The following is a 26,422-nucleotide window of genomic DNA, read 5'->3' as shown; positions in this document are numbered from 1 at the left end:
TGTACAAGAGTGACAGATATTTGCATTGCCAAGTTCCCTCCATCCCCTTCTCTCTGTGTAGATAGGGTACAGGTACCGAAGTGGGGGGGGAGGAGCGATATCCAGACATCAGCCCTGCCCCTCTTCTCCTTCCTGCACAGCAAGCAGAAGGCTCCCAGGGGGGCAGATCCAAGCCAGAGGGCAGGAGCAGCATGACAGTGGGTGGAGGGGTAACTGAAGTGCCAGCGCTTTACAGTTTCCTAGCCAAACCTGCAGAGACAGGCTGTTCTGCACAGAAGGCTTGAAAACATCTTTGCTTCTGTAGGTAAGTTTTCCTTGTGGTATGTTTTCTACTATTCAGAATGGATCTCTGGAGGACAATCATGTTTGCCCATCAGAGAGCCATCCCAAGGCAAATACAAAAACATTCAACCCAGATCTGGGAACTGTATCTGTCTTGGCTATGAGGGTTCTAGGAGAATGGCCACAGATCTCTTACTTAAACAAATTTAAGACACTGAACAATGGTTCTAGGGGTGAGCAGACAGCATTTCCGAAGAAACTGTAGCCCCTCATGCAGAAATGTCAGCTGTTCACATTGGACACAGACACAAAGAAAGAACGTTGTAAGTATTAGGGTACATCTAGACTACATGCCTCTGTCGCCAGAGGCATGTAGATTAGGCTACCAGACATAGTAAAATGAAGTGGCGATTTAAATAATCGCCGCTTCATTTAAATTTACATGGCTGCCGCGCTGAGCCGACAAACAGCTGATCAGCTGTTTGTTGGCTCAGCGCGAGAGTCTGGACGCGCGGGTGTCGACATCAAAGGTGTTTGTCGACCACCCAGGTATGTCTCTTGGAATGAGGTATACCTGGGTGGTCGACAAATACCTTTGATGTCGACACCCGCGCGTCCAGACTATCGCGCTGAGCCGACAAACAGCTGATCAGCTGTTTGTCGGCTCAGCGCGGCAGCCATGTAAATTTAAATGAAGCGGCGATTATTTAAATCGCCGCTTCATTTTACTATGTCTGGTAGCCTAATCTACATGCCTCTGGCGACAGAGGCATGTAGTCTAGACGTACCCTTAGTTAGATTCCCAGGCTAGCCCAAAATAGCTTATTTAACCCATAATGCAGCTGATTTGCAATGAAAAATACTAGTTTTTTTTAATTTAACCTTGAATGTGGTGCTTGAAGAAAGGCAAGGTTTAATTAGAGAAAAATGAGGTGGTAGAATGATGAAACTTAAGGGAATCCCCCGGTTGCTGCCACCCTCTCTTCCCCACTGGCTCAGCACCCACTCTGGTAACCCCCCAGTCCCATCTCCTGGCCAACCCCCTATGGGCTGCACCCAAATCCCCCGCTCACCAAGGTGGCAAGCAGCATAAGCATAGGCCAGAGGACTGTGGAGGAGCGGGGGACAGCTATGCACCTGGTGGCTGGAGAGAAGCAGCAGTTTCCTTTTCTAACCACCTTCCTTCTCCACTGCTGTCTGTCTGAGCACTGAGGAGTCCTCAGGCAACCACTTGTGCATCTCACAGCCACCTGTGCGCTCCTTGCCTGCTCCCCTGAGGCGGCAGGCAAGCTTTTGCATCCATGTGCAAATGTTTGGAACTTGGATGTTGTTTGTAACTCAGGATTCCCTAACCTGCTTAGGGAAGTGTGTTATGATGTTCTGTAGCCTTGGTAGATGAGCTACTATGTGGTGGAATCTGCACCAATTCCATTATGGCACCCATGCCTAAGTACTGGGACATTCTCCTCTTTGGTGATTACACACACACACACACACACACACACACACACACACACACACACACACCCATCATTCAGAGTGACACCTGGGGTTGAGTCACGCCACGTGTATTGAACTGTTTAGAGTTAAAGAATGTTGATAATGAGAACTGTCCCTAGGAGCAAGGCACCTGCCTTATAGGAAGGCATCTGATGTGATAACCTTTGGGTGAAAAGGACATAAGAAGAATTTTCACACAGCTCTTGGGTATCTCTTCCACCACTTGAGAATGTGAATGGCCCTGAGAACTCCTAGCTGCATAGTTAGAATGCTTGTTAGGGATGCAGACAGACCTGAACCAGACTTGAAGACACCAGAAGTATAGTTTTCAAAGGAACATTACAAATATACAAGCTGCCACATGTTCTGAGAGTCAAAGGCAAGCTCTTGCTGTGGTTTGTGGGCTGTTGTAGCATGGCAATGAGTCTGGACAGTATAGTAAACTTATCAGTAGGCAGGCTTATTTTGGCAGTATAAAGGGAGCTTTGCTGTAAAAATATTCACTGTAAAAATATGACTAAGTGGAGGCCCAAGAAGTGGGGATACAGGGTCTGACTGTTTCTTGAGGGGAAAAAAAGTGACTCAATGAGCCAGATGTCCAGGGAGGGAAACAGGAATAGTCCTATCTGATATAGATGGGCTGCAACATCTCAGAGGATCTTTTTAAAGACCACTGGGGCAGTTGAAGGGCTGAAAGATCGACATGGAACCGGTAGTGGTTTGCTCCTCCCTATATAAACTCCTACCCAAGAGTATATGCAGAATTAAAGAGCAGATATACATGACAAAAGTCTCCAATCATGCGTGTAAGTGTACACTTCACAACATGCTAAAGCCATTGAGAAATTATCTTTTGAGAAAATTTCAACATCACAAGTCCTTGGATACCTCTGAGGACATGTTGTCGTCACTGAATTCAAGCACTCACCCCAAACACGAAGTTCAAATCCAAGCTGAAGGAGAAATCTAAAGAAAGAAAGCAGCGCACATGTTCCAGCCCACCTCTCCCAAAAGATGACGTACTTTGGGAACCTGTAATCTGAGTATGATAGAATATGCAGCAGGCACCAGAAAAAAGAGTTGCCTACCTACCACACTTGCTCAAGATGGGATGCACATCTGTATACATGTGGGTGGGCATGTACCCAGTGCATGGAAGCTGGAATACAGTGTCTCATCATACTATAGGGGCAGCACCCATGTCATGTGGCTGCAGCCCATCTCCATGTGGCATAAATATGTTGCCATCTCAGTGCCCTCATTTCATTCCCACCAAGTATCAGAAGTACAGATTCTGAAGCTTAAGTATCAGAAACTAGGTCATGGATTATGTCTCTGGCAGCACACCTCAAACAGCAGGTACAAATAGGTAATAATTTCTTCTTTTAGTTGATGCTGCCTTGTACTTCTTGTGGGTGCTAGGAAGAGGTATAGCTTGAAATCCATTTAAGGAACAAGTGCAGGGTTGACCTCCTGATGTTTGCATCTGATCTGGATGCAGCTGTAATGGCATAGTGGTTTGCAAAAGTATGCACAGAGGATCAAGTAGCCACCCTGGAAGTGTCCAACACAGGAATACCATTTAAAAATACAATTAATGTTGCCCAAACTCTCATAGAATGAGCCCATACCCCTCAAAGAGGCTTAGCCTGGGCTACTTTGTATATTGTCATGATACAAGAAATTATATGCCTAGACACTATCTGTGAAGTCAGAAATCACTTGACATCAGTCTGCACATTAAAACAGATGAGGTGAGGTGGGTTATAAACAGTTTAATTCTATTCAGATTAAAAGCTAGACAACTGCATGGCATCCAGTGTGTGGTACTCTGGAGTTGAATGAGATTTAGGGAAGAATATTATCAGATAAAACTGGGAAACTACTTCTGATTTAAAAAAAAAAAACAAACAAAAACCTTTAGAGTGTGGCTGCAGGGTTAAAGGAATTTTCAGAAGACTAAGCAAGGAGGTTCCACCTGAAAGCATATATATCACACTCTCGTTGCACATCTTAAATGCCACAAGGAAGGCAGTTTTCTGACACAAAAAGGAGAAAAGCTGCCAGATTCAAATGAAGATCCCACAAAGGAACATCACTGCCATGGCATTTAAAAACATTGACTTCCCATGGTCAGCTGGATGAAGTGCCAAAATCGCTGCTAAGTGGACTCGTAATGGACTTAGTGCAAAGCCAGAAGACTGAAGGGGTAACAAGGACTACAAGATGTCCTGAATACAAGCCAGTGTCAGCTGAACTTCCCTGCCTTAGGCCAAATGGAAATGGTTCTGATATATAGTTAGTCGTAACAGGCTGCCCTGGAAGATGCTTCCTATGGTTAAGCAGACTGCCTTTGAACGTCATTCCTCTTCAGGCTGATGCTCAGAAAAGCATCTTGGTCTGACCACAGGCCTTGAACTTTCAAGAGAGTTTAGTTACACTCCCCAACTTATTAAGGAGGCATCCATTACTCGAATCCTGATCTGTGGAGGCTGAGCAAAATGAACACTCTGGTATACTCTGTCCAGAATTATCCATCATTCTAAGTATCAGTAAGGGAAAATTACAGTAGCATGTCCAAGGGATAGCTATTTGAATGAGACAGGAGTAGTTTGGCATATGGGACTACCTGTGTGCACATAGACATGTGGCTTAGCAACCTGACGAACACTTAGGCTGTGGTTATGACTGCAGTTCCAAACAAAGATGGACGCTCACCTGGAATCACTCAGTTGGTCGAAATGCTATTTAACTCAGTTTATCAAGGTCCTAATGAGTTAAATACATTCGGTTGGATCCAATGCTGATACCCCACTATTTTAGATGCACCTTACATGACTGTGTAGGCACAGTGTGCATTGGACATGAGAAAGCACTTCATCTGTGGACTTGCTTGTCAGCAACTATTTGGCCAGAGACCTGGAATCATGCAATTGGAAGGGACCTCAAGAGAATTCCCTTCTTCCTGAGGCACATTCTTACCACTATCATATATACTTGGTAAAAAGTCAGGGAACAGAAGACAGACTGAAAGGCAGCATGTTACACATAAGAATGGCAATACAAAGTCAGGCCAATCGTCCAGTTAGTCCCCTATCTTCTCTTCCCATAATGGCCAGGTGCTTCAGAAGGAATGACCAGGTAATTATCGAGATAGCCAGATGGGTAGGGATGTAACACCCTGTTCTGTGTTCCTAGCCTCTGTTTTCCCCACAGTTGACAGGATGGCTAATTTCCACTGATGGACTTATCGTCCATGAATTTTAGTTCTTTTTTGAACTCTGCTATAGTCTCGGCCTTCACAATATCCTCTGCCAGAGAGTTCCACAGATTAAAACAAAGTATTTCTTCACACTATGCTTAGTTAAACCTACTGCCTATTTTAATGAGGCGACCCCTAGTTCTTATGTTATGAGAAGGAATAAGAAGTTACTCACCCTGTGCAGTAACAACGTTTCTTCAAGGTGTGCGCCCCCCCCCCCCTTCCCCTCGTAGGTGCTCCACTTCAGGTGTCGGGCCCCGTCCCGGCACCACAGGTTGAAGAGTTGTTAGCCGTGGTTTGGTCAGCCCGCGCAGGGTGCATGTTGTTAAGAAGCACACGAACATGTGTGGGATCCGGCTCCCGCCAGTTCCTCCTAATCAGATCGTTCCTGAAAAAACACAAGAGGAAACTTCAAAGAGGGGACATGGGCGGGTTGTGGAGCACCTACGGGGGGACACACCTCAAAGAAATGTTGTTACTGCACAGGGTGAGTAACTTCCTCTTCTTCTTTGGGTAGTGTCCCCATAGGTGCTCCACTTCAGGTGAATTCAGAGCAGTAGCTGTGTGTATGGAGGTGGAATTGGAGTTACTGCTTTCTTGCTGTGGATAGTACAGCAGAGGCTACTGCAGAGTCTCGAGCGATTACATCAATACTGTAATGCTTAGCAAATGTCATGTCTGATGACCACGTGGCCGTACGACGAATGTCCTGCATCGGAACGCCCTTAAGGAACGCGAGCGATGTTGTTGTCGCTCTAGTTGAGTGGCCTGTGAGTGAGCTTGGAGGAGGCTTGTTTCTTAAATTATAGCACTTTGTGATGAAGTGCACAATTAATTTGGAAATGCGTTGTGACGACAGTGGTTGTCCCTTTGTTCTTTCGTCGGAACACAAAAGGAGGCGTTGCGTCTGACGGAAAGGACGAGTCCTTTCTAAGTAAAAAGCCAACACCCTGTAGACATTGAGTGTGTGCAAGCGAGCCTCGTGGGATAAGGGGTGTGGCTTAAGGCAGAATGTGGGGAGTATGATTGGTTCATTAAGGTAAACTCCAAGTTTCATATTAGGTAAAAACGACGGGTGAGGCCAAAGGATTACTCCTGTGTTAGTAAATAGTGTGTATGGAGAGTTGGCAGAGAGTGCCACCAGCTCTTCTACCCTTCTGGCCAAAGTTATGGCCAAGAGAAAAGCCAGTTTGATGGTAAGTAATTTTATGTCACAGGTAGCTGAGGGTAGAAAGGGTGGGTATGTAAGCGTGTCAAGTACAAGTTCCAAGTCCCAAAGCGCAGAAGTGTCCTGTGTGAAGGATGTAGATTTTCCAGTCCTTTCAGGAAGCGTTTTGCAAGTGGGTGAGACATTACTGATAATCCTTCTGTTGGTTGTCTAAGCGCAGAGATTGCTAAAAGGTGCACTTTAATCGAGGAGATTGCCAGCCCCGTGTGATGTAGGTGCAGTGCGTAATCCAAGATGCGGTGGATTGGAATGAACTGTGTCACAATGATTGTCTACACACCAGGCGTGGAATCGATGCCATTTGTAAAGGCAAGTTCTGCAGGTGGAGTCCCGCCTGCTATAGAGCAGGATGTGCCTGACCTCTTGGGAGCAGAGGACCTCTGTACCATGGAACCATCTAGGAACCACGCAGTGAGGTGCAACCTGTCGATCTGTGCCTGTGGTATCGAAAAAAATCGGGTTGAGTAGATTGGGTTGTTTCGGTAGCTGGTATGGAGATTTTATGGACATTTGTAGCAGCATAGGAAGCCACGTTTGTCTGGGACAGAACGGTGCTATAAGTATCGCTATAGCTCAATCGAGGGTAGTAATCTCCAATGCTTTCGGTATAAGCGGAATTGGGAGAAAAGGCAAAGAGAAGGTGATGACCCCAGGTCAGAAGAAATGCATCCCCAAAAGATCCTGGTCCCAGGCCCGCAATACTGTGGACATTTCTTGTTCCAATGTGTTGAAAAGAGGTCTATAGTGGGGCGTCTCCACCGTTGGAATATGCGTTGAATTAATTCCTGGTCAATCTCCCACTTGTGTTGGGGAAAGACATATCTGCTCAGAGCATCTGCAAGTGTATTCTGTTTGCCTGGAAGATATATGCTGATAATGGTGATATTGTGGGTTATACACCAGTTCCACAGCTTTATGGCCTCCGCCCACAGGGATCTGGAACACGCTCTGCCCTGGAGGTTGATATAATACATTGTGGTGGTATTGTGGTAAGTATTTGAGCTGTTTGCCCTCGAATCTGGGTGAGGAAGGCTTTGCAGACATTGAATACTGGAGAGATTCCTGTGTGCTCCATTGGCCTTTAGCAAATTTGCCCTCGCAATGCGCTCCCCAACCAACGAGAGACGCATCCGATGTAATCTGCACCATCAGCTGAGGACGGTGGAATGGGAACCCGGTGAGCAAGTTGACCAGTAACGTCCACCACTCGAGAAACTGCTTGACCGTCAGCGGAACCTAGACCAGTCTGTGGGTGTCCTGGTTGCCTGGGCAGTACACTGAAGCCAACCAGTGCTGCAAGGGCCTGCGACATAGCCTCGCATATCGTACTACGTAAGTGGTGGAGGCCATGTGCCCAAGCAGATGAAGACAAGCAATCATCGGGACCTTTAGACTGATTGTAAGAGTTTGAGTAAGAGTCCATATCCTCTATAGGCAAATAGGCTTTGGCCATCATAGAATCTAACCGTGCCCCAATGAACACGAGCGATCTTAGAGGTGTGAGTGACAACTTTGGCAGATTGAGGATGAGGCCTAAGTCTGGAAACATCATCTTTGTTAGGTCGGTTGCACGCTGTGCCAGATTGTAGGATTGTGCTTTGATGAGGCAATCGTCCAAATATGGGAAGATCATTAAACCGTGCCAGTGTAGATTTGCGGCCACTACCGACAGGGTCTTGGAGAAGACCCTTGGTGCTGAGGAAAGTCCAAATAGGAGGACTTGTACTGGAAACGTTGTGTGCCTATGACAAACCTGAGAAAACGTCTGTGGGCTGGATGGATTGTGACATGAAAATAGGCATCTTGTAGATCGAGGGACGTGAACCAATCCACTGTAGTTAGTGCTGGAAGTATGGAAGCAAGGGCCACCATTTTGACCTTCTGTTTCCTTAGATATCGGTTGAGGTTGCACAGATCGAGGATGGGTCTCCATCCACCCAACTTCTTTTCCGTGAGAAAGTATCTGGAGTAGAACCCCTTGCCTTGAAATTGGTTGGGTACAGTCTCTACCACCCCCATCTTCACAAGTCTCTCGACTTCTTGCATTAGAAGATAGTCATGAGATGGGTTCCTGAAAAGGGATGGGTTTGGGGAGGTGGTAGGGGGAAGAGAGAGGAAGGATATGGAGTATCCTGATGCTACTATTTCTAGTACCCATTGGTCTGTGGTAATGGATGTCCATCTGCGCTGGAAAGGTCTGAGACGATGGTGAAACAGTTTGTGTGCTTCCGGAGGGTAGGTAAGGGGGATGCTGCACAGTCCCTCAATCTGGCCGTCAAACCTGCTGCCGGTTGATCTGGGGGTTGTGCCTGTTAGACAGCACCCTGCGTTTTTGCAGGCGGGGTCTGCCTCTTTGCTGTTGTTGTAACGTCTACGGTGATACGGGGGCGTATACATCCCTAGAATCCTTAACGTTGTCCTGGAGTCTTTCCTGGAGTGTAAGACTTGGTCAGTCTTCTTGGCAAATAGACTCTGCCTGTCGAAGGGTAAGTCCTCCACTTTGCCTTGTAAGTCCTTGGGGACTGAGGCTAATTGCAGCCACGATGATCTCCTCATAATGACTGATGTCGCTGTGGCGCGTGCGGCTGCGCCAGCGATGTCCAAGGCGATTTGCAGGGCTGTTGTTAAGACTATGTAGCCCTCCTGTATCACAGACTTCATCAATTGTCGCATGTCATCAGGTAGATGTTGTAGAGCCATTACCACTTTAGCATAGCTATCGAAGCTGTGGTTCAATAGGTGCGCCACACAATTCGCCACCCTAAGGATAAGGGTGGCAGAAGAATAAACTTTTCTCCCGAAGAGATCAAGGTGTTTGGCTTCCTTGTCTGCGGATGCATTTCTATGCTGGAGCGTTGTGGCTTTTTGTTGTGCTGCATCAACAACCAGTGAGTTTGGCTGGGGATGAGTGAATAAGAATTCCGTACCTTTCAGAACAAAATACTTTGTCAAACTTCTTATGGGTGGGTTGCACGGATGCAGGCATCTGCCAGATGTTGTCGGCAATCTCTAAAATTGCCTCATCAAAAGGCAAGGCCATTTTGGCTTTATGGGACCAGTGTAGATTCTTGAGGAGAAGATGCTGTTTTTGTTGGACTTCAGTAAGATGTAGATCCTGTGATTCCGCCACCCTCTTGAAGAGGTCGTGAAACTGACGGGTATCGTCAGTGGGGGAAGAATCATCCAGAAAGACTGCATCATCAGGTGATGACGAGGACATGTCTGTTATGGAACTAGCTTGCAGTTGAGACTGTTCCAAAATTGGTACTTTTGGTGGTTCTGGTTGAGCCAGAGTGATCGGGACATCTCCCGATGGCGTGGGTGGATGCACTGGATCAGGTGGCAGTGTTGGCAGTCTAGATCGACTATGGGATCGAGAGTAATAACAGCGTGGAGACCTGGAGGACGAATGGCCCAATGAGAAGCGCCGATGGTAATGGCACTGATGGTAGCGCTCATGGTAGTGATGTCTGGAAGAGTACCCTGGTGAGTACGATCTCTGGATTTGTAATGGTGTCTCGAATAAGATGATCTCGTAAGTGACCTGGGTGAGCGAGATCGATGAGAGGTGTAGGACAGTGATCGTGAATCCCTGTGATATCTACAAGGTGATATAGTGTGCCGTGGTGAACATCCGTGATGGGAGACAGTAGTAATGCGGGATTCCTGATGCAAGACCGAAGCCGGAGACTGTGGACGGGTAAGCATCTCCGGTGGTTCAGGGCTAGGTGATGGCGTTCTTATGCGCTTTGACTTTCCTGTAGCCTTTCTGCGCACCAGGGAAGGACTTGCACTCTGGCAAGAGATATTCGGCACCGATATACTGTGAGCAGATGGAGTGGAAGATCTGCTATGTAACGGTGTTGGTGGTGACGGAGTTGGACAGTATGAAGGGTGCTCTCTGCGTACACTCACTGACAGAGCCACAGATGAAGAAGAGGAAGATGGCACCGGTAGTGCCACAGAAGCAGCCGGTGCCATAGGACCATGCGGTGCCGTTGGCGCCGATGTGGGTGGGAGAGTCGGAGCCAGCATTCGTGGTGCTGAGGCAGCCGGTGCCATAGCGGTTGGTGCCGATACGGGCACCAGTCTCGGTGCATCTGAAACAGGTCCAAAAACCAGTACCTGTGGCTTGTCTTTCAATGGAGCCGGGGCCGACATAGGTCTTAGAGATACGGCCTCAGAAGCCCGTTCCCTGTGGCGAGAAGGGCTAGGCTCCGAGGTGCACCGGCTCATCTTGTACCGCGCTCCCCATGTCTGGATGGCCACATGCCAGAGGTCCCTGGTCTGTTATCAACACTCCGGCGTGAAGTAGAGGAGCGGAAAGAAAATTTTGTACCTCGTGGTGGAGCTGCGGGCGGTGATGCATCCAGCTTTTCCTGCTGAGGGGGCTGGAGGGCCTTGTCAAATAAGAGTAACTTCAGGTGCATTTCGCAGTCGGCCTGGCACGGGCAGTCAGCTTTGGGCCATTTCTGGGGTATATGCCCCTCTCCCAGACATTTTATGCACATGGAGTGCCCACTGGACACAGGCATTGCGTTGCAGCACAGAGTGCACTTTTTAAAACCGGGTGACCCTGGCATTCTGACAGAATTTTTTTTTTTAAACTGTAATATGGAATGATAACTGTAACAACTATTAACTAACGGCTAACTGTAAATTTTAACCAATTTTCTTCTCGGAAAGGAGGAGAGACCGTTCATGCCACCTGCCACCTCTGGATGGTTAGAAGGAACTGGCGGGAGCTGGATCCTGTGCACGCTCAGAAGCGTGCGAACAACGCACGGGCTGGCCGAACCACGGCTAACAACTCTCCGACCTGCAGCACCAGGATGGGGCCCGACACCTGAAGTGGAGCACCTACAGGGACACGACCCGAAGAAGAAACATTACCATGTCTATTTTCTCCATACCAGTCATAAATTTATAAAGTTTCATACCCTCTTAATCATTTTTTTTTTCCAAGCTGACCAATCTTTTTAAATCTCTCCTCATACAGAAGCGGTCCATAAGCCTAATCATTTTTGTTGCCCAGTTCTGTATTTTTTCCAATTCCAAAATATTTTTTTTTAGTTGTGGCAATCGGATCTGCTCACATTGTTCAAGTTGTAGCATTATCTTCTTCATATATACACTTTAGAAATGTGCTTGTCTGTCCGTCCATCCGGCTGTGAATCCATTTATTCAAGAACTCCTTCTAAATGGTAAGAGCTAAATGATAAGAGGTAGGACCACCAAATTTGGTATTCAGCTTCCTCTTATGACTTAAAGCAAGGTCAGGTTTTGGGTGTGCCAGGATAATACAATGTGCCTAGAATTTGACTGTTTCTCATAAAATGGAAAGGGAGGAGTCTGACAGCACAGGCAGTTATACTGTAGAATGCCCACATGAGACAGTGAAGGGCCAGAGATGGGAAATGGGACAGCTGTAACCCCACTGGGCCATCAAGGACCAGGGGTGGAGAAAGGGACAGCTATCTACTATATATAGATCATAGAGTTTCTCTGTTTGCATGTCTGTCCGTCCCCTAGCCGGGAACATGTACCCCTCTTCCAGCTGTGCCCACTGCAGCAGCTGTGGACAGGCGCTTCTCACGTGGCCCCAAGCTGATTCAGTGGGAGAAGGCTGGTTTTGTCCTCTCTTCCTGGGGTAGCCTGCATACTGCGCCCCTCACCCCAACCGCACACCAGAACAATTATTTAAACGACCAAAACAAATCTTATTTCAGTTAAGGACCCGAAAAATGCCAGGTAATCTGCCTAATGAATTTATAGAGGCAATCTGATAATTCTTATCTATCCAATTCCTCATGATTCCAACATTGTTAGCTTTCACTGCCAAGTCTGGACTCAGCTCCATAGTTTACAGTCCAGGTTGTAGACCTGGAGGCTCTACAACACAGCCAGAAGGCAAAAGGCACAAAAGAGAATCAGCCAGCAGAAATCATAGCACCAGAGAACTCCTGACATTGGAAAATCTGGGTGGGAGAGGGGCAAAGTAGGCCTGATGCTGCCTTGTATGCAGATGGCATGGAAACTCTTGGCACTGGAGCGGACATCTTGGTACTCCACTCAGACACCCCAGGGTAAGGACCCAAGTTGACAGCATAGGTGCTTGCTGTTCCTGACATGGTATCTAAGGACAGCTGGACTGACCTACTCCATCCTGCGTGCCAGAGAGAACCCGGTGTTGGTCAGCACTCGTGGTAAAAGGAGGAGTCTCCACAACCCCTAGAATTGTCCCAACTTATATTTTGGGTCCTCTTCCTTGCCACAGAGAGGATGTAAGACAGCTATTTGTCTTGGGGAAAACAATAGAACCAGAGTGTGGGGTTGCACCACTTGCCAGATGTGCAAGCTATTGCTGGGCAGACAAGATCTTGGTGCTGAAACAAGCCTCATTGCCTGCTCCAGAAGTGCTGCTTCAACTACAAGTCTCTTGCTGCCCGGGTCTTCTTTGTAAACAACTTGCAGATGGAACACCTCATCAGTGTGTCCCTTGCCAAGACATAATTAGCTCTTCCTATGGTGGTTGATGTTGCAGATCACCCCTACACAGAACGGGCAATGCTTAAACCCACACAAGGGCACCGCTGAAGCAGCCAACTAATTACTCTACTAATATGTAACTAACCCTAAGGTACTACTATTATATATACAAGGGTTTTTTGGTTGGTTTTTTGGTGGTTTTCTTTTTTTGGGGGGGGGGGGGGGGAAGAGTAAAAATGAATTCTAGCCATGAGTGGTGAGAAGGAACTGAGGGGTTGGGACAACTGCAGCAACACTTTTATATGGCCACTGGAGGGGCTATGGCTGCAGGCACTGCCCCTCTGGGTACTGCTAGGCAAAGTTTTTTACTCCAGTGCACACACCCACATGGAATATATAGCTGCATCTGTGTTTTTTAATTCAAGTAAAGTTGTGGTACATGCAAATGACTGCTAGGAGAGGAGAGTGACTAAGTGGAAAAGTAGGCAGTAACAGGGGGAGAAGGTTCGGGGCTCTCATTGATCAGTGATGGAGAGCTGTGGCCAGTAGAGGCTGTGGGGTCGGGCCCTGTTGTGGACGAGGGGTAGTGCATGGAGCCACTGCTATGCATGCTAGGTGTTTTCAGAGGTGCAGATTTTGAATAAAATAATAATAAATGTAGTAATTTAGCGTATTACAAATTTATAAACTGAGTACAGGTTGAAACTCTTAACCGAGATTCTCTGGTCCAGCAACATCCATGGTCTGGCATGGATGGTGCAGGACCAGAGAGTCCTAGTGGAGGGTGAGCAGAAAAGATCCCTGTGGGGCCGGCAGGATAGGGGCAACCCAGTACGTGGCAGCAAGGCTGACACATGGCGTTGCAGGACCCAGTGTGTGGCTGCCAGCAGAGCTGGGAGATACAACATGCACGCAGCTACCCAAAGAGCCCCAGCAGTGCATAGGGCTGCCCAGGGAACACCATGCTGGGACTGTTCTTGGACTTCTGGCACAGCATGCGCGCACGACTACTCAAGGAGCCCCAGCTCACAGCTCCGCCCAAGGAGCCCTGGCACGTGCAGCTGTCTGAACCCCCAGTGCGCGGTGCAAACAGCTGCCTAGAACCCCAGCGCCAGGCTGCCCAGCCAAGCCACAGCAGTGATGGCTGGCCAGCAAGTCAGGAGAAGATGGGGACCTGGTTGGAAGGCTAGTGGCTGGGCTGGGGGACTGGTGGCAGGGCAACAAAAATGGCCTCCTCTGGTCTGACAAAATCCCTCATCCAGGACCAGTCAGGTCCTGAGGGTGCCAGACCAGGAAGGTCCAACCTGTGTAATATTAAAGAGACACTTATGTTTACTCTTATTTCAACTATGGCTGGCAAAAATCCAGAAATAGGTAAATTCAAGGCTGATTTTTCCCTTTATATAAATTACACTTATTCCTACCTGTGATTTGTCCTGTTCAAGTCTTTTCTTCTGTCTCACTATATCTTCAAGATGATATACTGATCTAGCTACTACTGGATCGATATTGAACAAATCATGTGAGGTTAGGGAAGTTTCTTGTCTTAACATCCATTTGTAAAAAGGAAGGCCAAGGGGAAGGTCCACCTAGAAGGCAAAGCAGCACTGTTAATTTAAAAACAGTTAAACACCACATAGTTTCAATAGCTCAAATTCTGATGTTCATTTTTATACAGTCAATGCTGTACCTAAGTGGTACCTTCTCCAACACATTTTTGGCTTAGTAGAGAGTGGTTTGTTGCATGCTACACATAGTATTTTGGGAGAAACGTAAAGTGTAGATTTCAATACAAAAAGGCCAGAATTATGTTTAAAGTTCTAGGTATGGCGGTGATAAGCAAGTATGCATTTTCCATGTTTACTGCTATATAAAGCCTCATATAAAATTTTAGGCTAAATACAAAAGAGGTACAAATAACAAGGTGGGCAGAAATTAGGACTCTCTCTTCCAGGGAAAGATGAGATGAAGTAATTGTGAAGTTTCCCTTAAAAAAATAAAAATAAATAAATAAAACACTACAATTCATCTTCATTTTCAATAACTGATTGGTGTTAATACAAGTGCTAAAATTCAGGTTCTCTCAATATTAAACCATAATCGGGTTGTCTCAATATTAAACCATAATCAGACTCACAGATGACCAGCTTTTCTGCTAGACTCTCTAGATTCAGGAAGACAAAGTGATCAATATTGGAATCTCCAGAAAATATTTCATTCTTACCAATCTGAAATCCATGATAGCCTTGGCCATTAGTTTTCCCAGAAAACGGAACTTCATTTTAACCTTTGCAATATGAGCTGGTTTAGCTGTTCTACCAAAGGGAAGAGCAAATAGGCCTTGGAGATTATGAATATACTTTGTGCCTTCTTGGTTTCCTGTTAAGGGGGAAGAAAGGAAGGTAGTGAATTCAGTACTTTTTAACTCCAAAAATGAATTAAACGGGGTTCAGTCATTCTGGTCTAAAATTTAGGTTAATTCTTTAAAAACTGGATGTTTATTTAAGTCATAACATTTCTATTTCACTATATTACAAGACTGTTTGCTCAGCTTTAGCAAATAAAAACAAGCCCATTTCTATTTCAGTTTATCCGGCAGTATTACAAGATTGTTTAATTTGCTAAAGCTGCAAAGAATTTAACCATTCTTTCCAGCATTAGCAAATCAAACAAAAAATCTTGTAATACTGCAGGATAAACTGAAATAGAAATGGGCTTGTTTTCACTTCCCAAAGCTGAACAAAGTTTTGGATTTTAATATTTTCACTACTCTTATTCAGAATGAACGTTAGGGCATGTAAGGAAATTGTAATAAGTGACTACTCTGACAGTGTCCATTTATTTTTATTTCTTCATTTTTTCAAACCGCCCCAGGAAAACAGGTGTCGGTACGCACAGGAGAAATGCCCTTCCTTTTCTGTGTGCTGGGAAAATAGGTGACACTACGCCATTCCGTGCCATACCAGCACAAAAAAAGCACTGCTTCTTATTGTATATGACTGTTTCCCTGTTCAAGTGTGAACTGCTGCCTGCCTAAATGCATGTCATTTACCGAGAAGGAGGAAAAGGGGTTGAGATGCCAAGTAGGAAATGGGACAAATCAGTCTTTAGGTACCCAGCTTTAAAGGAGTTAAGAACTGATCTTAGATAACACAACGAGTTAGAAGAGGTTTTAAAATTAGAGCCTCTAAATGCTGCATGCCCTTGGGCAAAACAAAGTATCCTGATGTTTCTTTCTCACTGCAACTGCATGCTGTGTCTTAGGCTTCCAAAAAAATGTTTTTCAAGTGCCAACTCCAGTTTCTCCTATTAGTTATGGTTATGCATTAGTTATGGTTGTTATCCAGGTGAACATATCCAAACTCCTGCTCAGTGAGCAAACTGCAGAGTTCCACCTTAGAAGAGGTAAAGGCCTGAGGCCAGATATCTGTAAGGGGATGTACTCCGAGACCACTGAGAAAGGACAACAGTGCAACCAGCCCAGTAAAAAGTGACTTTTGACAACCATTTTTTTGGTTAGAGTTACATTTTAAGGCATTATAACCTGGAAGTCCCAGTTTCTGAAGCAGCTGATAGTACACTGATAATCAAAAAAGCATTTACCTTTCGGATTGGATAGAGTTACTTCTTCTCCTCTCCAGAGGCCTAAGTCTGCCCTCTGTAGTTCCTGAGATACAAGTGCATAAAACTCCAGTGTAGGCCCTAGACCTGTGCCAACCTTCAGAGAGAGAAGTTAATTTTTCATTAAAAATGTTCTGAATATTAAAACACTACTTTAAGTGTAAGCTGAACAATAATTTAAATGCGAGTTGTGCAATAATGTCTTCTACCAGGAAAAGGCCTTTCCAGTATCAAAAACTACTAATAAAACTGCAGAAATCTAGGGCAAAAATCATAAATTCCAAAGGGATACAGACTAAACAGAATATTTATTACCTCACCTAGGCTATGTCTACACAGCAGCATTTTTCTGAAATAACATAGTCCTCATCTACACACAACAGTTATTTCGAACTAATGTTGAGCTGGAGGACTGCTTACTCCAACTCCTGTAACCCTCATTGTATGAGGAGTAGGAGAAGTCTGGAGAAGAGTGCTCTCTCTCAAAATAACTGATGTGTAGACAGCACCAAAAGTTGAAATAAGTTATTTGACTTGCATAGCTTATTTCGAGGTTAGCCCTGATGTGTAGACATGCCCCTAGTGACCAAGCTAGACACATACACGTGGGCTTATTAGGGGGGGAAAAAAACCTTTCAAGTTTTCAGTGAAAATATTTCAATTGCAAATGCACTGTCAGTGACAAGTTCAGAACTCAGAAAAGCTCATTTCATCTAGCTATTTGGAGGACTGGGGAAAAGTCATATTTAGAAGGAGGAAATATGCATAAATGAATGGAATTTTTAGCAGCCAATAATGGGATGGGAAAGGGCCTGACCAAGTTTTTCTAGGAGAATCATAGCTGTTCTATGAACCTTCATAAGAAAGGGCTAATGCAGTCACACAGCTATTACTTACTTCATTCTCGTACTGAATTTCCAACATAGCTCTTGAACTGCCCAGATCTTGCATCACAGATTCTGCTTGTTTCAACAGCTCTTCTCTGTTCACAGTGCGCTACACATTAGAAACATTTATTTAGGCAACAGAATTGTTTTTTTGCTGATCTCAATTTCTTAGCAAGAAAAGCAGTCACAACAACTGGAAACAAAATTTCAGTGAAAAAGTTGGCATAGTATCTTGATTGTAGTAAAGCTCTTGGCACTGTCCCATGCAATATACTCTCAAAGTGAAACTAGGGAAATATGATTAGTGCCATACTTCAAGAAAGATGGAAAAAAAGAGATTCCAGAGAAGAGCAACAAAAATGATAAAAGGTTTAGAAAATGTCATTTTGTGGAAAGACTAACTGGGCATGTTAAGTCTTGAAAAAAAGAGAAGATTCTTACTTTTCTTCCCAGTCTTTAAATTTGTTAAGGGCTCTTAAAGGACAGTGAACAATTGTTCTCCACCATTTACTGAAACTAGGACAAGTAGCAATGGGCTTAATCTGTGGCCAAGGAGATTTAGATTAGATAGCAAGAAAAATTTTCCACTCACTATAAGGGTAGCTAGGCCCTAGAATAGGGAGGATCCAAGGGAGGTTGTGGAATCTTCGTTACTGGAGGTTTAACAAGACTGGACAAGCACATTTAAGGATGCTCTAGGTTTACCTGTCATTCTTCAGCAGGATAGGGGACTGGATTAAATGACCTCTCAAATTCCCTTTTATTCCTATATTTCCATGATTCTCACTAAAAATGATTTGCTTTATAATATGTATTACTCATTGGTGAGCACTTCATATAAACGATTAAAAGTTGTTTCTTGTCAAATACATGCTGGTAGTCCTAAAACTGTAGCAGCATGTACTAGTATGGAATATTCTTGCTCTGGACCAGAAAAAGTTTGTCAGCCCTAGCACTAGGTCATCATGCCATTCAGTGTACTCTTCTGCCTTAAAAGAGGGGAGGGGCAGTGGGATTCTACCAGTGAGCGGGGACCCAGTTAGCAGTTGAGAGGCTGACTGATGCCCTTCACATGTGGCATGGATTACAAAAGGAAGGATGACCTTAATAGGACAAGCTATTGCCTATAGATCCCAGATATTTTACTTAAGAAGGTGTGTCCTAGTTAAGCCACATTCCTGGTATCCTGTCTCCTCACTCTGGTGTCCAGGACAACTAACTACTAGGGTCTGATGGTTGTCCAGGAGGAGTTAAATATCCAAGGCTATCCGTTTTCTTATGTCTTAGGTTCACAATTATACCCTGTACGAGAATGCATTACACTGAATACTTAAAAATACAGATACTTTTCTAGTGTATACTATTGATGTGCCTTTTCCAGAATCCATAGAAAAACACTGAGTCAGATGGGTATAACATAAATAAGCCTAATAAAGAATGCTAAGTACTTCTACATGTGGGTCTGGCCTACGAAAGCTCATCACGTAATAAACCATCTTGTTAGTCTTTAAAGTGCTGCATAGTCCTGTCTTTTGTTACATGTAACGCAAGGCATCTATAGATATAAAACATATTTTCAACAACAAAGTTTATATTCCACAGGCAGATAATGCTTCCAATTGTTAAAAAGATCCAAATGTGGATTATGCCAGTTACCTTTGCTTCCTAATAGCAGAAATTCATTGGGGGATAAGCTTCATTCTTTTGGCAGTCTGCCACCCCTACTACTGTCCTGGTCTCAAAATTCTACTAGAGTTATGTACTAGTACAATAGACAGTGTTCACTAAAAATGACACAAAGATCGCACTCTAACATCTCATGGATTATTCTTTCACAATTTCCAGATGACAAACTACTACTCATTCCCTCGTGAAATGGATGTTTGCATCTTACTTACTTTTTTCCTGTCCAGCCGTGGTGCCACTCTGCTGTCCTGAGAATCTGACTGATTGATTTCTGGATTAGTATCTAGTAATCTCTGCATTGCTCGATCTCGATCAAAAGCAGTTACATAAAATAGCATTTGCCGGGTGTCAAATGGAAAGAAAAATGGGCTGTGAAGAGTTAGAATTACTGTAGTTAGTTTATACTGAAATCTGTAGTCTTGAGAATTCAAACAGACTAAATAGGGATTTCATAATGGTTAAAATTAGAGAGCCTTAGGCCAGTTGTGTCATCCCTTACAAGTCACTTTTTGGATGTAAAGGTTACTTCTGAGTACAGAAGAGACTAAGCTTGAGCTCAAGTATTTAAGGCTAGAAAGTGAAAGTTAATAATGGGAAGTACATAGACACCACCAATTCCCCTTCTTATCTATATCTAAAAAGGCACTAATTTTACAAGTAATGTTTTTCTAAAATCAAGCACTTCAAAACTCTACAGCCCAAGTTTCTGGATTACAACCTGTGCAGATACAAATGCGGATGCAGATCTCCAGACAGAAATCTGATCTGCAGAGCTCTACGTCCAGAAGACACTGCAGCCAAAGGAGATGAATGTGATGCCGCTGCTCCCAGGAACAAGCGCCCAGTGCTGGCAGCTCATGCTAGCCATGTGGCTGCACTGCCTCTAGCCACATTTCCTATCTGGGGTCATATAGTCTCACTGGCAGAGGGGTCAGGGGCAACACAGCCACGAGGAGCTGCCTGCACGGAGTGCTGGCTCCTGAGAGCAGTGGTATCATGTTTGTCTCCTTTGGCCGCAGCGTCTCTTGGGAGTATAGCCCTGCAGATCAGTGGGTACCAATTTCTAATTGGAGAGCCACATCCATGGGTAGAGCTTTGTATCTGTGCAAACACTCTATTCTGAATATCTTAACCTTGAAGACACTTTACTGGTGCACCAACTGTACCATTATTAACTACTACTTCCTCATTTTCCAGAGGGACTTAAAGTTACACATTCCTGTATGAACTGCAACTTAAGGAAATAACTTTAAAAAAATCCTTTATCTCAAAGTATTTTAAAACTTTTTAGTACATTTGAGTGATGTGCTGGATTGAACTTCCTGGTGCACCTCAGAGCTTAGACTCAGAGGAATAAAAGTGAAGATGCCATGAAGAAAAAAGTACCTATCCTAATGGTTTGACTAAGCCACAAGCAGGGGAAAAAATACAGAAGTGTCCCAAACAATGCACTACATATCTAACAGGAGTCAGAGATAGGTTCTCTTGCCTTAAAAGGTACATCTACATAGCAGTGTTATTTCGGAATAACAGCCAAAATATTATTTCAAAATAAATTTGAAATAATGGAAGGCTTATTCCGACTTCTGTAAACCTTACTCCATGAGGAATAACGACTAATCCGAAATACCTATTTTGAAATAGCAGTAGTGTGGACGCTCCACTACTGCTATTTCCAAATAGCTACTCCCCAGGGCCATTCAAAGTAATTACTCCCCAGTGCCTCCTGGGGCTCTACATCGAGGTAGTGCGCCCACATTAGGGAAGCCTCCTTTGGACTAATTTTGAGGCTTCTTTGTAATGTAGCTGTGCTATTTCAGAGTATTTCTTCTGGAATACCTTATTTTCAAAAAAGCATGCGGTGTTGACGTACCTAACTCACAATTACTGTGCTGAACCTTTCAAGAGCACTACCCTATTAACTGTAACCTAAAAATTTGCACACAGCTACCACTGACAATTAGAATCAATCCAAGTTTGCATACTTCCATTAATATTATTTGTATCATACAATACCACATGCTGGGAATCAACGTTCTACCACCATATTGCCTGAGAAGTCTCTTGTACAAATACCATTCTCATTATTTTGAGATGCACAGCTATGTATGCTGTACAAGAGGGAATAACTGAGCTGTACAAGTGCAGAGTGATGTATTAAACCGAAGTAAAATTTTTAGGTGTTGTAGAAAGATAGACATTTCATACCATGTTTTTCCAAGTTCTGTCAGCCAAATTGGTATGTTTCCTGTCATGATTACCAAAGGATCCTGAAGCTGCCTGTTAGCTTTTGCTGTCAGTTTACTATTAATAAATTCCGTGGTTGGAATAATCTCCTTGCAAACTGCATTCTGTGAGATGAAAGAAACAGTACACATCCATTGAGAAAAGCATTCAAAGATACTAGGGATGTTAGAAATTATTTATTTTAGTAATCATGTAGCCACAACAATTCTTAGCAGTTACACCGATACTAAAATACTGCCTCCCAGGGGTGGGACTCGTACAAGTACACACCCAGCACCAGTCCTGGGAAGCACCCTGCCATCGCATACTACTTGCCCTGTCCCTTTTCCCCCAACAGCAGACAGGGGCTACTGCCACCCAGTGCTGCTGCCACTGATAGAGGCAGCAGCGTGGAGAGGCAGGCAGGAGGAGATTTTTTAACTGGCTCCCTGCGCAGACTGGCCCTAGCCTACCTCCCAGTGCTGAGAGAGGCAGCTCCCCTGCGTGCTCTTCATTTAAAACTCAGCCTGGGACTGAGCAAGCCTGCCGCTCCAAGTTTTAAATGCAGAGCACATGCAGGGGTGGGGGGAGATGGTATGGGGATGTTGCAGTTAACAGAAGACTGTTAATCGACGAGCAATCGCTTATCAATTAACGGTTATCTGGCTAGCAATTAACATTCTTAAAGATAGCAACTTTTTTACATAATTTCTTTTAATTACTCATGCTGCATTTTCAGTGGGAGTGGAAAGGGTCACCTGTGATATTTCATCATCTTCATGAACATAGGGATTATTGGGACATTCAACCACAAACTGTCACAGCACCCAGGAATCTGCACTTATCTTGTGTACAGATAAGATCTGATGAAAACTTGCTATTTAAATTATGAGCAGGGCATTTAAAATTTTAGACATGCTCCTTAAATAATGCAGTAGCAATATATTTAGTTCTATTATTCTAAATTTACAGTTATATTTTTGAAGTTTGTAAGGTATGAGGTACATGAACTCTTAAACTAAACAGATTCCCTAACATTCACTACTTTGTTAATTTTTTATCTACTTAGAGTAATGTTTTTACCATTTGAAAGGTTTGTGTATTGTCTCAGTATTTTTAGCAATGACAGCTGTCCACAGATTAAAGCAAGTCTTCCAAGTGATTAAATATATTACTCACTTCATACAGGTAATACCAGTATCGACTGATAGCATGTAAAACTCTCAAAAGGAGGATAACATCTAATGAGGGGTCTTCAAATGTTATATTTTCTGGCGGCGTAAATACAAGGTAAGCTTCTAAAGGATTTGACACTGAAGGGCACACGCCATCTAAGGAAAGAAAAACTGGGTAATTTCTATTGTCAAACAAAATTAGTTGATAAATGAAGTTACCTTCTTGGATATACATTTTTTTTTTTAAACTCACAACAAAGCCTGGTATAAACTATATTGTAATTCAGGAAGTGAATATACAATTTTTAATAAAAGTATACAAAAACAGGAAAAAACTGTTCTGTGTCACAACTAATCCTATATATTCCTCATGCGACAAGCACTTACCATGCCACAACTCATCATGCTTTTTTGAATTTCTAGGGGAAGTTTTTGTGGGAGCAGTTTGTGCCCTTCCTCTTTTACCTCCAACACAGTCCTTATTACCATCTTCATCCTCTCGAACTGGTTTGTACCTACAAATTGTGAAACATGAATATGATCCTAGACTTCTAAACACACCTTAAAAGAAATGCAAATTTAACAGAAGATTGATTCAGGTTACCAGAATTTCACTTCACTGGCAAAGTTTAAGCACTAACAAGATATTTGATGAAGCCTCCAAATGGATAAAAAAATTGAACATATTGGGGTACTTGAAGGGGAAGCGAGTAATAAACAAGCGACTGGCCTCATGTACTGTGTAACAGGGACAGAGGAAATGTACTCAGTCCAAAACATGGTCTTTGTACTTGATCAGTTTCATACTCTGATGCACAATAAGCGCAAACAGCTATAAAGACACTAACATCAATCTGCTTTATGCAGAACCAATCATACATAGCCCCTTCCCTCAAGGATCTTACAGCCTTAAGTGAGAAAATACAATTGATACCTAATGTGCTGGATACCCAGCAGATTCCTTAATCAAAACAAAACTAAAAGAAAACAATCCGGTATGGCATGTTTTGTTAAGCTTTATCAAAGTGATTAATACTTTTAAGCCTCACAAAAATGTTCCTTGAGCAGCAGGCTATTTTTCCTCTATTGTTTGTAATTGCTCACAGTTAATAGAAAAATATTTCCCTTAATTTAGCATCTTCCATTTGAGAAACCCTTTTATTTTTGTATTTCCAAGCACTTCCCCTCCATCAACTAGAATAGCTATATTAGTCCAAAAATGTTAACCGTTGCTAAATCAGATTTTGGTACTGTATGTAGGTCCCCACTAACTACGTATTTTTCCATCACATTTGCTTGGTGATCAAAAAAGCATACTTAAAGCATGTCTGTTGTAAGTAGCTTTTAACAGTCTTGGGGCCTAGTATATACAAAATAGGGATGTTAATATTGGTTAATTTAATCGTCAGGTAACCTCACAAATTCTTCTTGGTTCGTCAATTATTCTATAGTCCCAAGGGGTGGAGCCAGCAGCCAGTGCACTCTGGCCCCACTCCGGAGGAGCCCCCTGTCACTCCATGCTGCTGCCTCTGTATCAGAGGCAGCAGCACAGGGTACCAGGTGGGAGCTGGTCCATGAGGGGATCCATTTTAAAAACCAACTCCGCTCACAGGACCCAACGAGAGCTGAAACTGAGCTGGGCTGCCTGCTTGCCCAGCTCCTAATACACTTTAAATGCAGAGACGCAGCAGGGGTAGGTCCTAGACCCATTGCAAGCCACAACTGAGCTGGGCTGCTGGCCAGCCTGCTAAAAAATTTACTGGCGGGGGGATGAGAGTGGGAAAATGCATGTAGTCTATAGCATTAACCTATAAGCTTTTGCTTATCGGTTAATCGACTACACTGTTACATCCCTAATATACAAGTCCCTTTAAAATTTCAACAAAATTTCAGAGATACTTCACTGCTCCCTCGCCAGGCTTACCATATGGTGTGTGTCTTTGTCCAAATTCCAGCTCTTCCCAAAGGGTTGCTTTCATCATCTGTAGATTCCCTCTCCTCTTCAGCTTGTAAACTGAACTGTCTAACTGCTTGATACACAGTCATATTGTATGGCAGCAAGTGATCTCCAATGTAGAACTGCAGTCTGTGCCTCACATTTCCTGAATTTAAGAACTGAGCAGCCTCCATGAAATGAAGGAAACACAGATTAGGAAGCAGGTTCATTGTCTCATCATACAACTCTATACAAAGAATAGCAATTTACCAAAGATTCATCTATTTCTTCATCGGATCCATCATCATCACTGTCCTCATCATCTTCTCTGACTCTTCCATATCCTACCAAGACAAGTTATATGTCCTTATTTGCACTTCAGAATAATTTAAGTGATTATTCACAACACATGTACATATTAATCCCGTATTATTTTGTTTCCAAAGATTCATCAATTGAAGATTATCAGCTATTCATTAAAACAGATCGAGTATTTAGGAGGTGCAAGTCTCATGTTCAATTTTAGTACCAGCATTAGAAAGTTTTTTTTTTAGGAGGACAGAATCAACCTGCAGGATGACTAGCAGACTGTAGCAATGTATATCATATGCAACGCAATATTTGATACTAATAATATAAAATCCTGTGTTTAGGAAAGAGAAAACCCTTAGGTTTTACTCACTTTGTAACTATAACGGCTACGTCTAGACTGGCATGATTTTCCGCAAATGCTTTTAACGGAAAAGTTTTCCGTTAGAAGCATTTGCGGAAAAGAGCGTCTAGATTGGTATGGACGCTTTTGTGCAAAAGCACTTTTTGCGGAAAAGCGTCTGTGCCAATCTAGACGCGCTTTTACGCAAAAAAGCCCTGATCGCCATTTTCACGATCGGGGCCTTTTTGCGCAAAACAAATCTGAGTTGTCTACACTGGCCCTTTTGCGCAAAAGCTTTGCGCAAAAGGACTTTTGCTCGAATGGGAGCAGCATAGTATTTCCACAAGCAGCACTGATTTCAGACAGTAGGAAGTCAGTGTTCTTGCGGAAATTCAAGCAGCCAGTGTAGACAGCTGGCAAGTTTTTCCGCAAAAGCAGCTGTTTTTGCGGAAAATCTTGCCAGTCTAGACAAAGCCAACCAGATAGCTAAACAAATATAATGTCTTCTGTCTAATACAGCCCAGACAGTTATAGTGGTGAGATAATAAATAAATGTAGACTTTAACATGACATCTTATTGGTTTTGGTTATTTCTAAATATGTTGAGCATCAGCAGTTTACAGCACGCTACAAAGTATCAAGATATAAATACCTCTAACTACAAGGTATCTTTCAATGGCTTGCACCAAAGCCAGTGGATCTATCTTCACAGGTCCACCCTTCCACTGTTTCACATTAGCACAATCTGGATGTCTTTGCAGCTGGCATTTTAATTGATGAGTGTTGAAAAATTTTAAAGCTTGGGATCCTCTGTTGAGAGAAAAACTCAAGATAATTTGTGAAAAAAGTTGCTAGAGTTATTCTTTTTTGTTTGTTTATATCATTACATATTCAAATTGACTCATTCTAGAAAATAAACAGGCTGAGAAATTGTACAACATCAAGGCTTAGGCTAATATTTTAGAAATCAAATGCTTAACGCCAAGCACTAGAAGTCAAATTATGAACCTAAATAAAATTATTTGTTTCGGTGGGAGCTGCGTATGCTAAAAGGAAAAGATAAGGCTTTTTAGATGCCTGAATCAAGTGCAGCTTTTGACAAAACATTTGGCATTTACATCTGAAAATTTAGTCACAAGTGAAGTTTCACCTTATTGAGTTTTGAGTCTCATTTAGATCTGGAAGATTTTATACCTTTTCATGCTATTTTTCTTGTTTTGTACTGCACATTTCTCTTATCAATTCACTTCATCCCTATTCAGTTTTCCCTTTTAATCTGTTTTTTTTTTTTAAAGTCTGCATCTGTTTTTTTTCCAAGCATCTGCATAATTTAATATCCACACATGCTCCTTCTTCTGCTTCTCGGCTCATTTCTATACCATATACTCATTATCTATTTTGCAGCAACTGCTGTTACAGTTTGAAACACTAAGTCTTCTGGTGTTGCTCCCAACCTTCAAGTCCATAGAGGAACAAAG

At 43.5% G+C, this 26,422-nt stretch overlaps 1 protein-coding gene across 6 annotated transcripts in view; it reads right to left on the bottom strand.

Annotated features, from left to right (window-relative positions):
* The window catches only part of TRIP12 (thyroid hormone receptor interactor 12), a 183,630-nt gene that overhangs the window by 19,697 nt on the left and 137,511 nt on the right, over nt 1–26,422 (bottom strand). For 4 of the 6 annotated variants that reach the window (XM_075937625.2, XM_075937629.2, XM_075937627.2 and 1 more), the window contains 11 exons: nt 25,597–25,769; nt 24,563–24,636; nt 24,281–24,480; nt 22,744–22,871; nt 22,361–22,512; nt 21,164–21,306; nt 19,168–19,324; nt 17,280–17,378; nt 16,365–16,479; nt 14,986–15,140; nt 14,186–14,350 (listed from right to left, as the gene is read on the bottom strand). In XM_075937625.2, coding sequence (XP_075793740.1) covers nt 14,186–14,350; nt 14,986–15,140; nt 16,365–16,479; nt 17,280–17,378; nt 19,168–19,324; nt 21,164–21,306; nt 22,361–22,512; nt 22,744–22,871; nt 24,281–24,480; nt 24,563–24,636; nt 25,597–25,769 — 1,561 coding nt within the window. The remainder of the gene's footprint in view (nt 1–14,185; nt 14,351–14,985; nt 15,141–16,364; nt 16,480–17,279; nt 17,379–19,167; nt 19,325–21,163; nt 21,307–22,360; nt 22,513–22,743; nt 22,872–24,280; nt 24,481–24,562; nt 24,637–25,596; nt 25,770–26,422) is intronic. The other 2 variants (XM_075937628.2, XM_075937630.2) reach the window with 1 other exon arrangement.

This window comes from Pelodiscus sinensis, chromosome 10 (assembly GCF_052426305.1).
Source record: "Pelodiscus sinensis isolate ZL-2025 chromosome 10, ASM5242630v1, whole genome shotgun sequence".
Lineage (NCBI taxonomy): Eukaryota > Metazoa > Chordata > Testudines > Trionychidae > Pelodiscus > Pelodiscus sinensis.
This window is presented reverse-complemented; position numbering and strand designations above follow the sequence as displayed.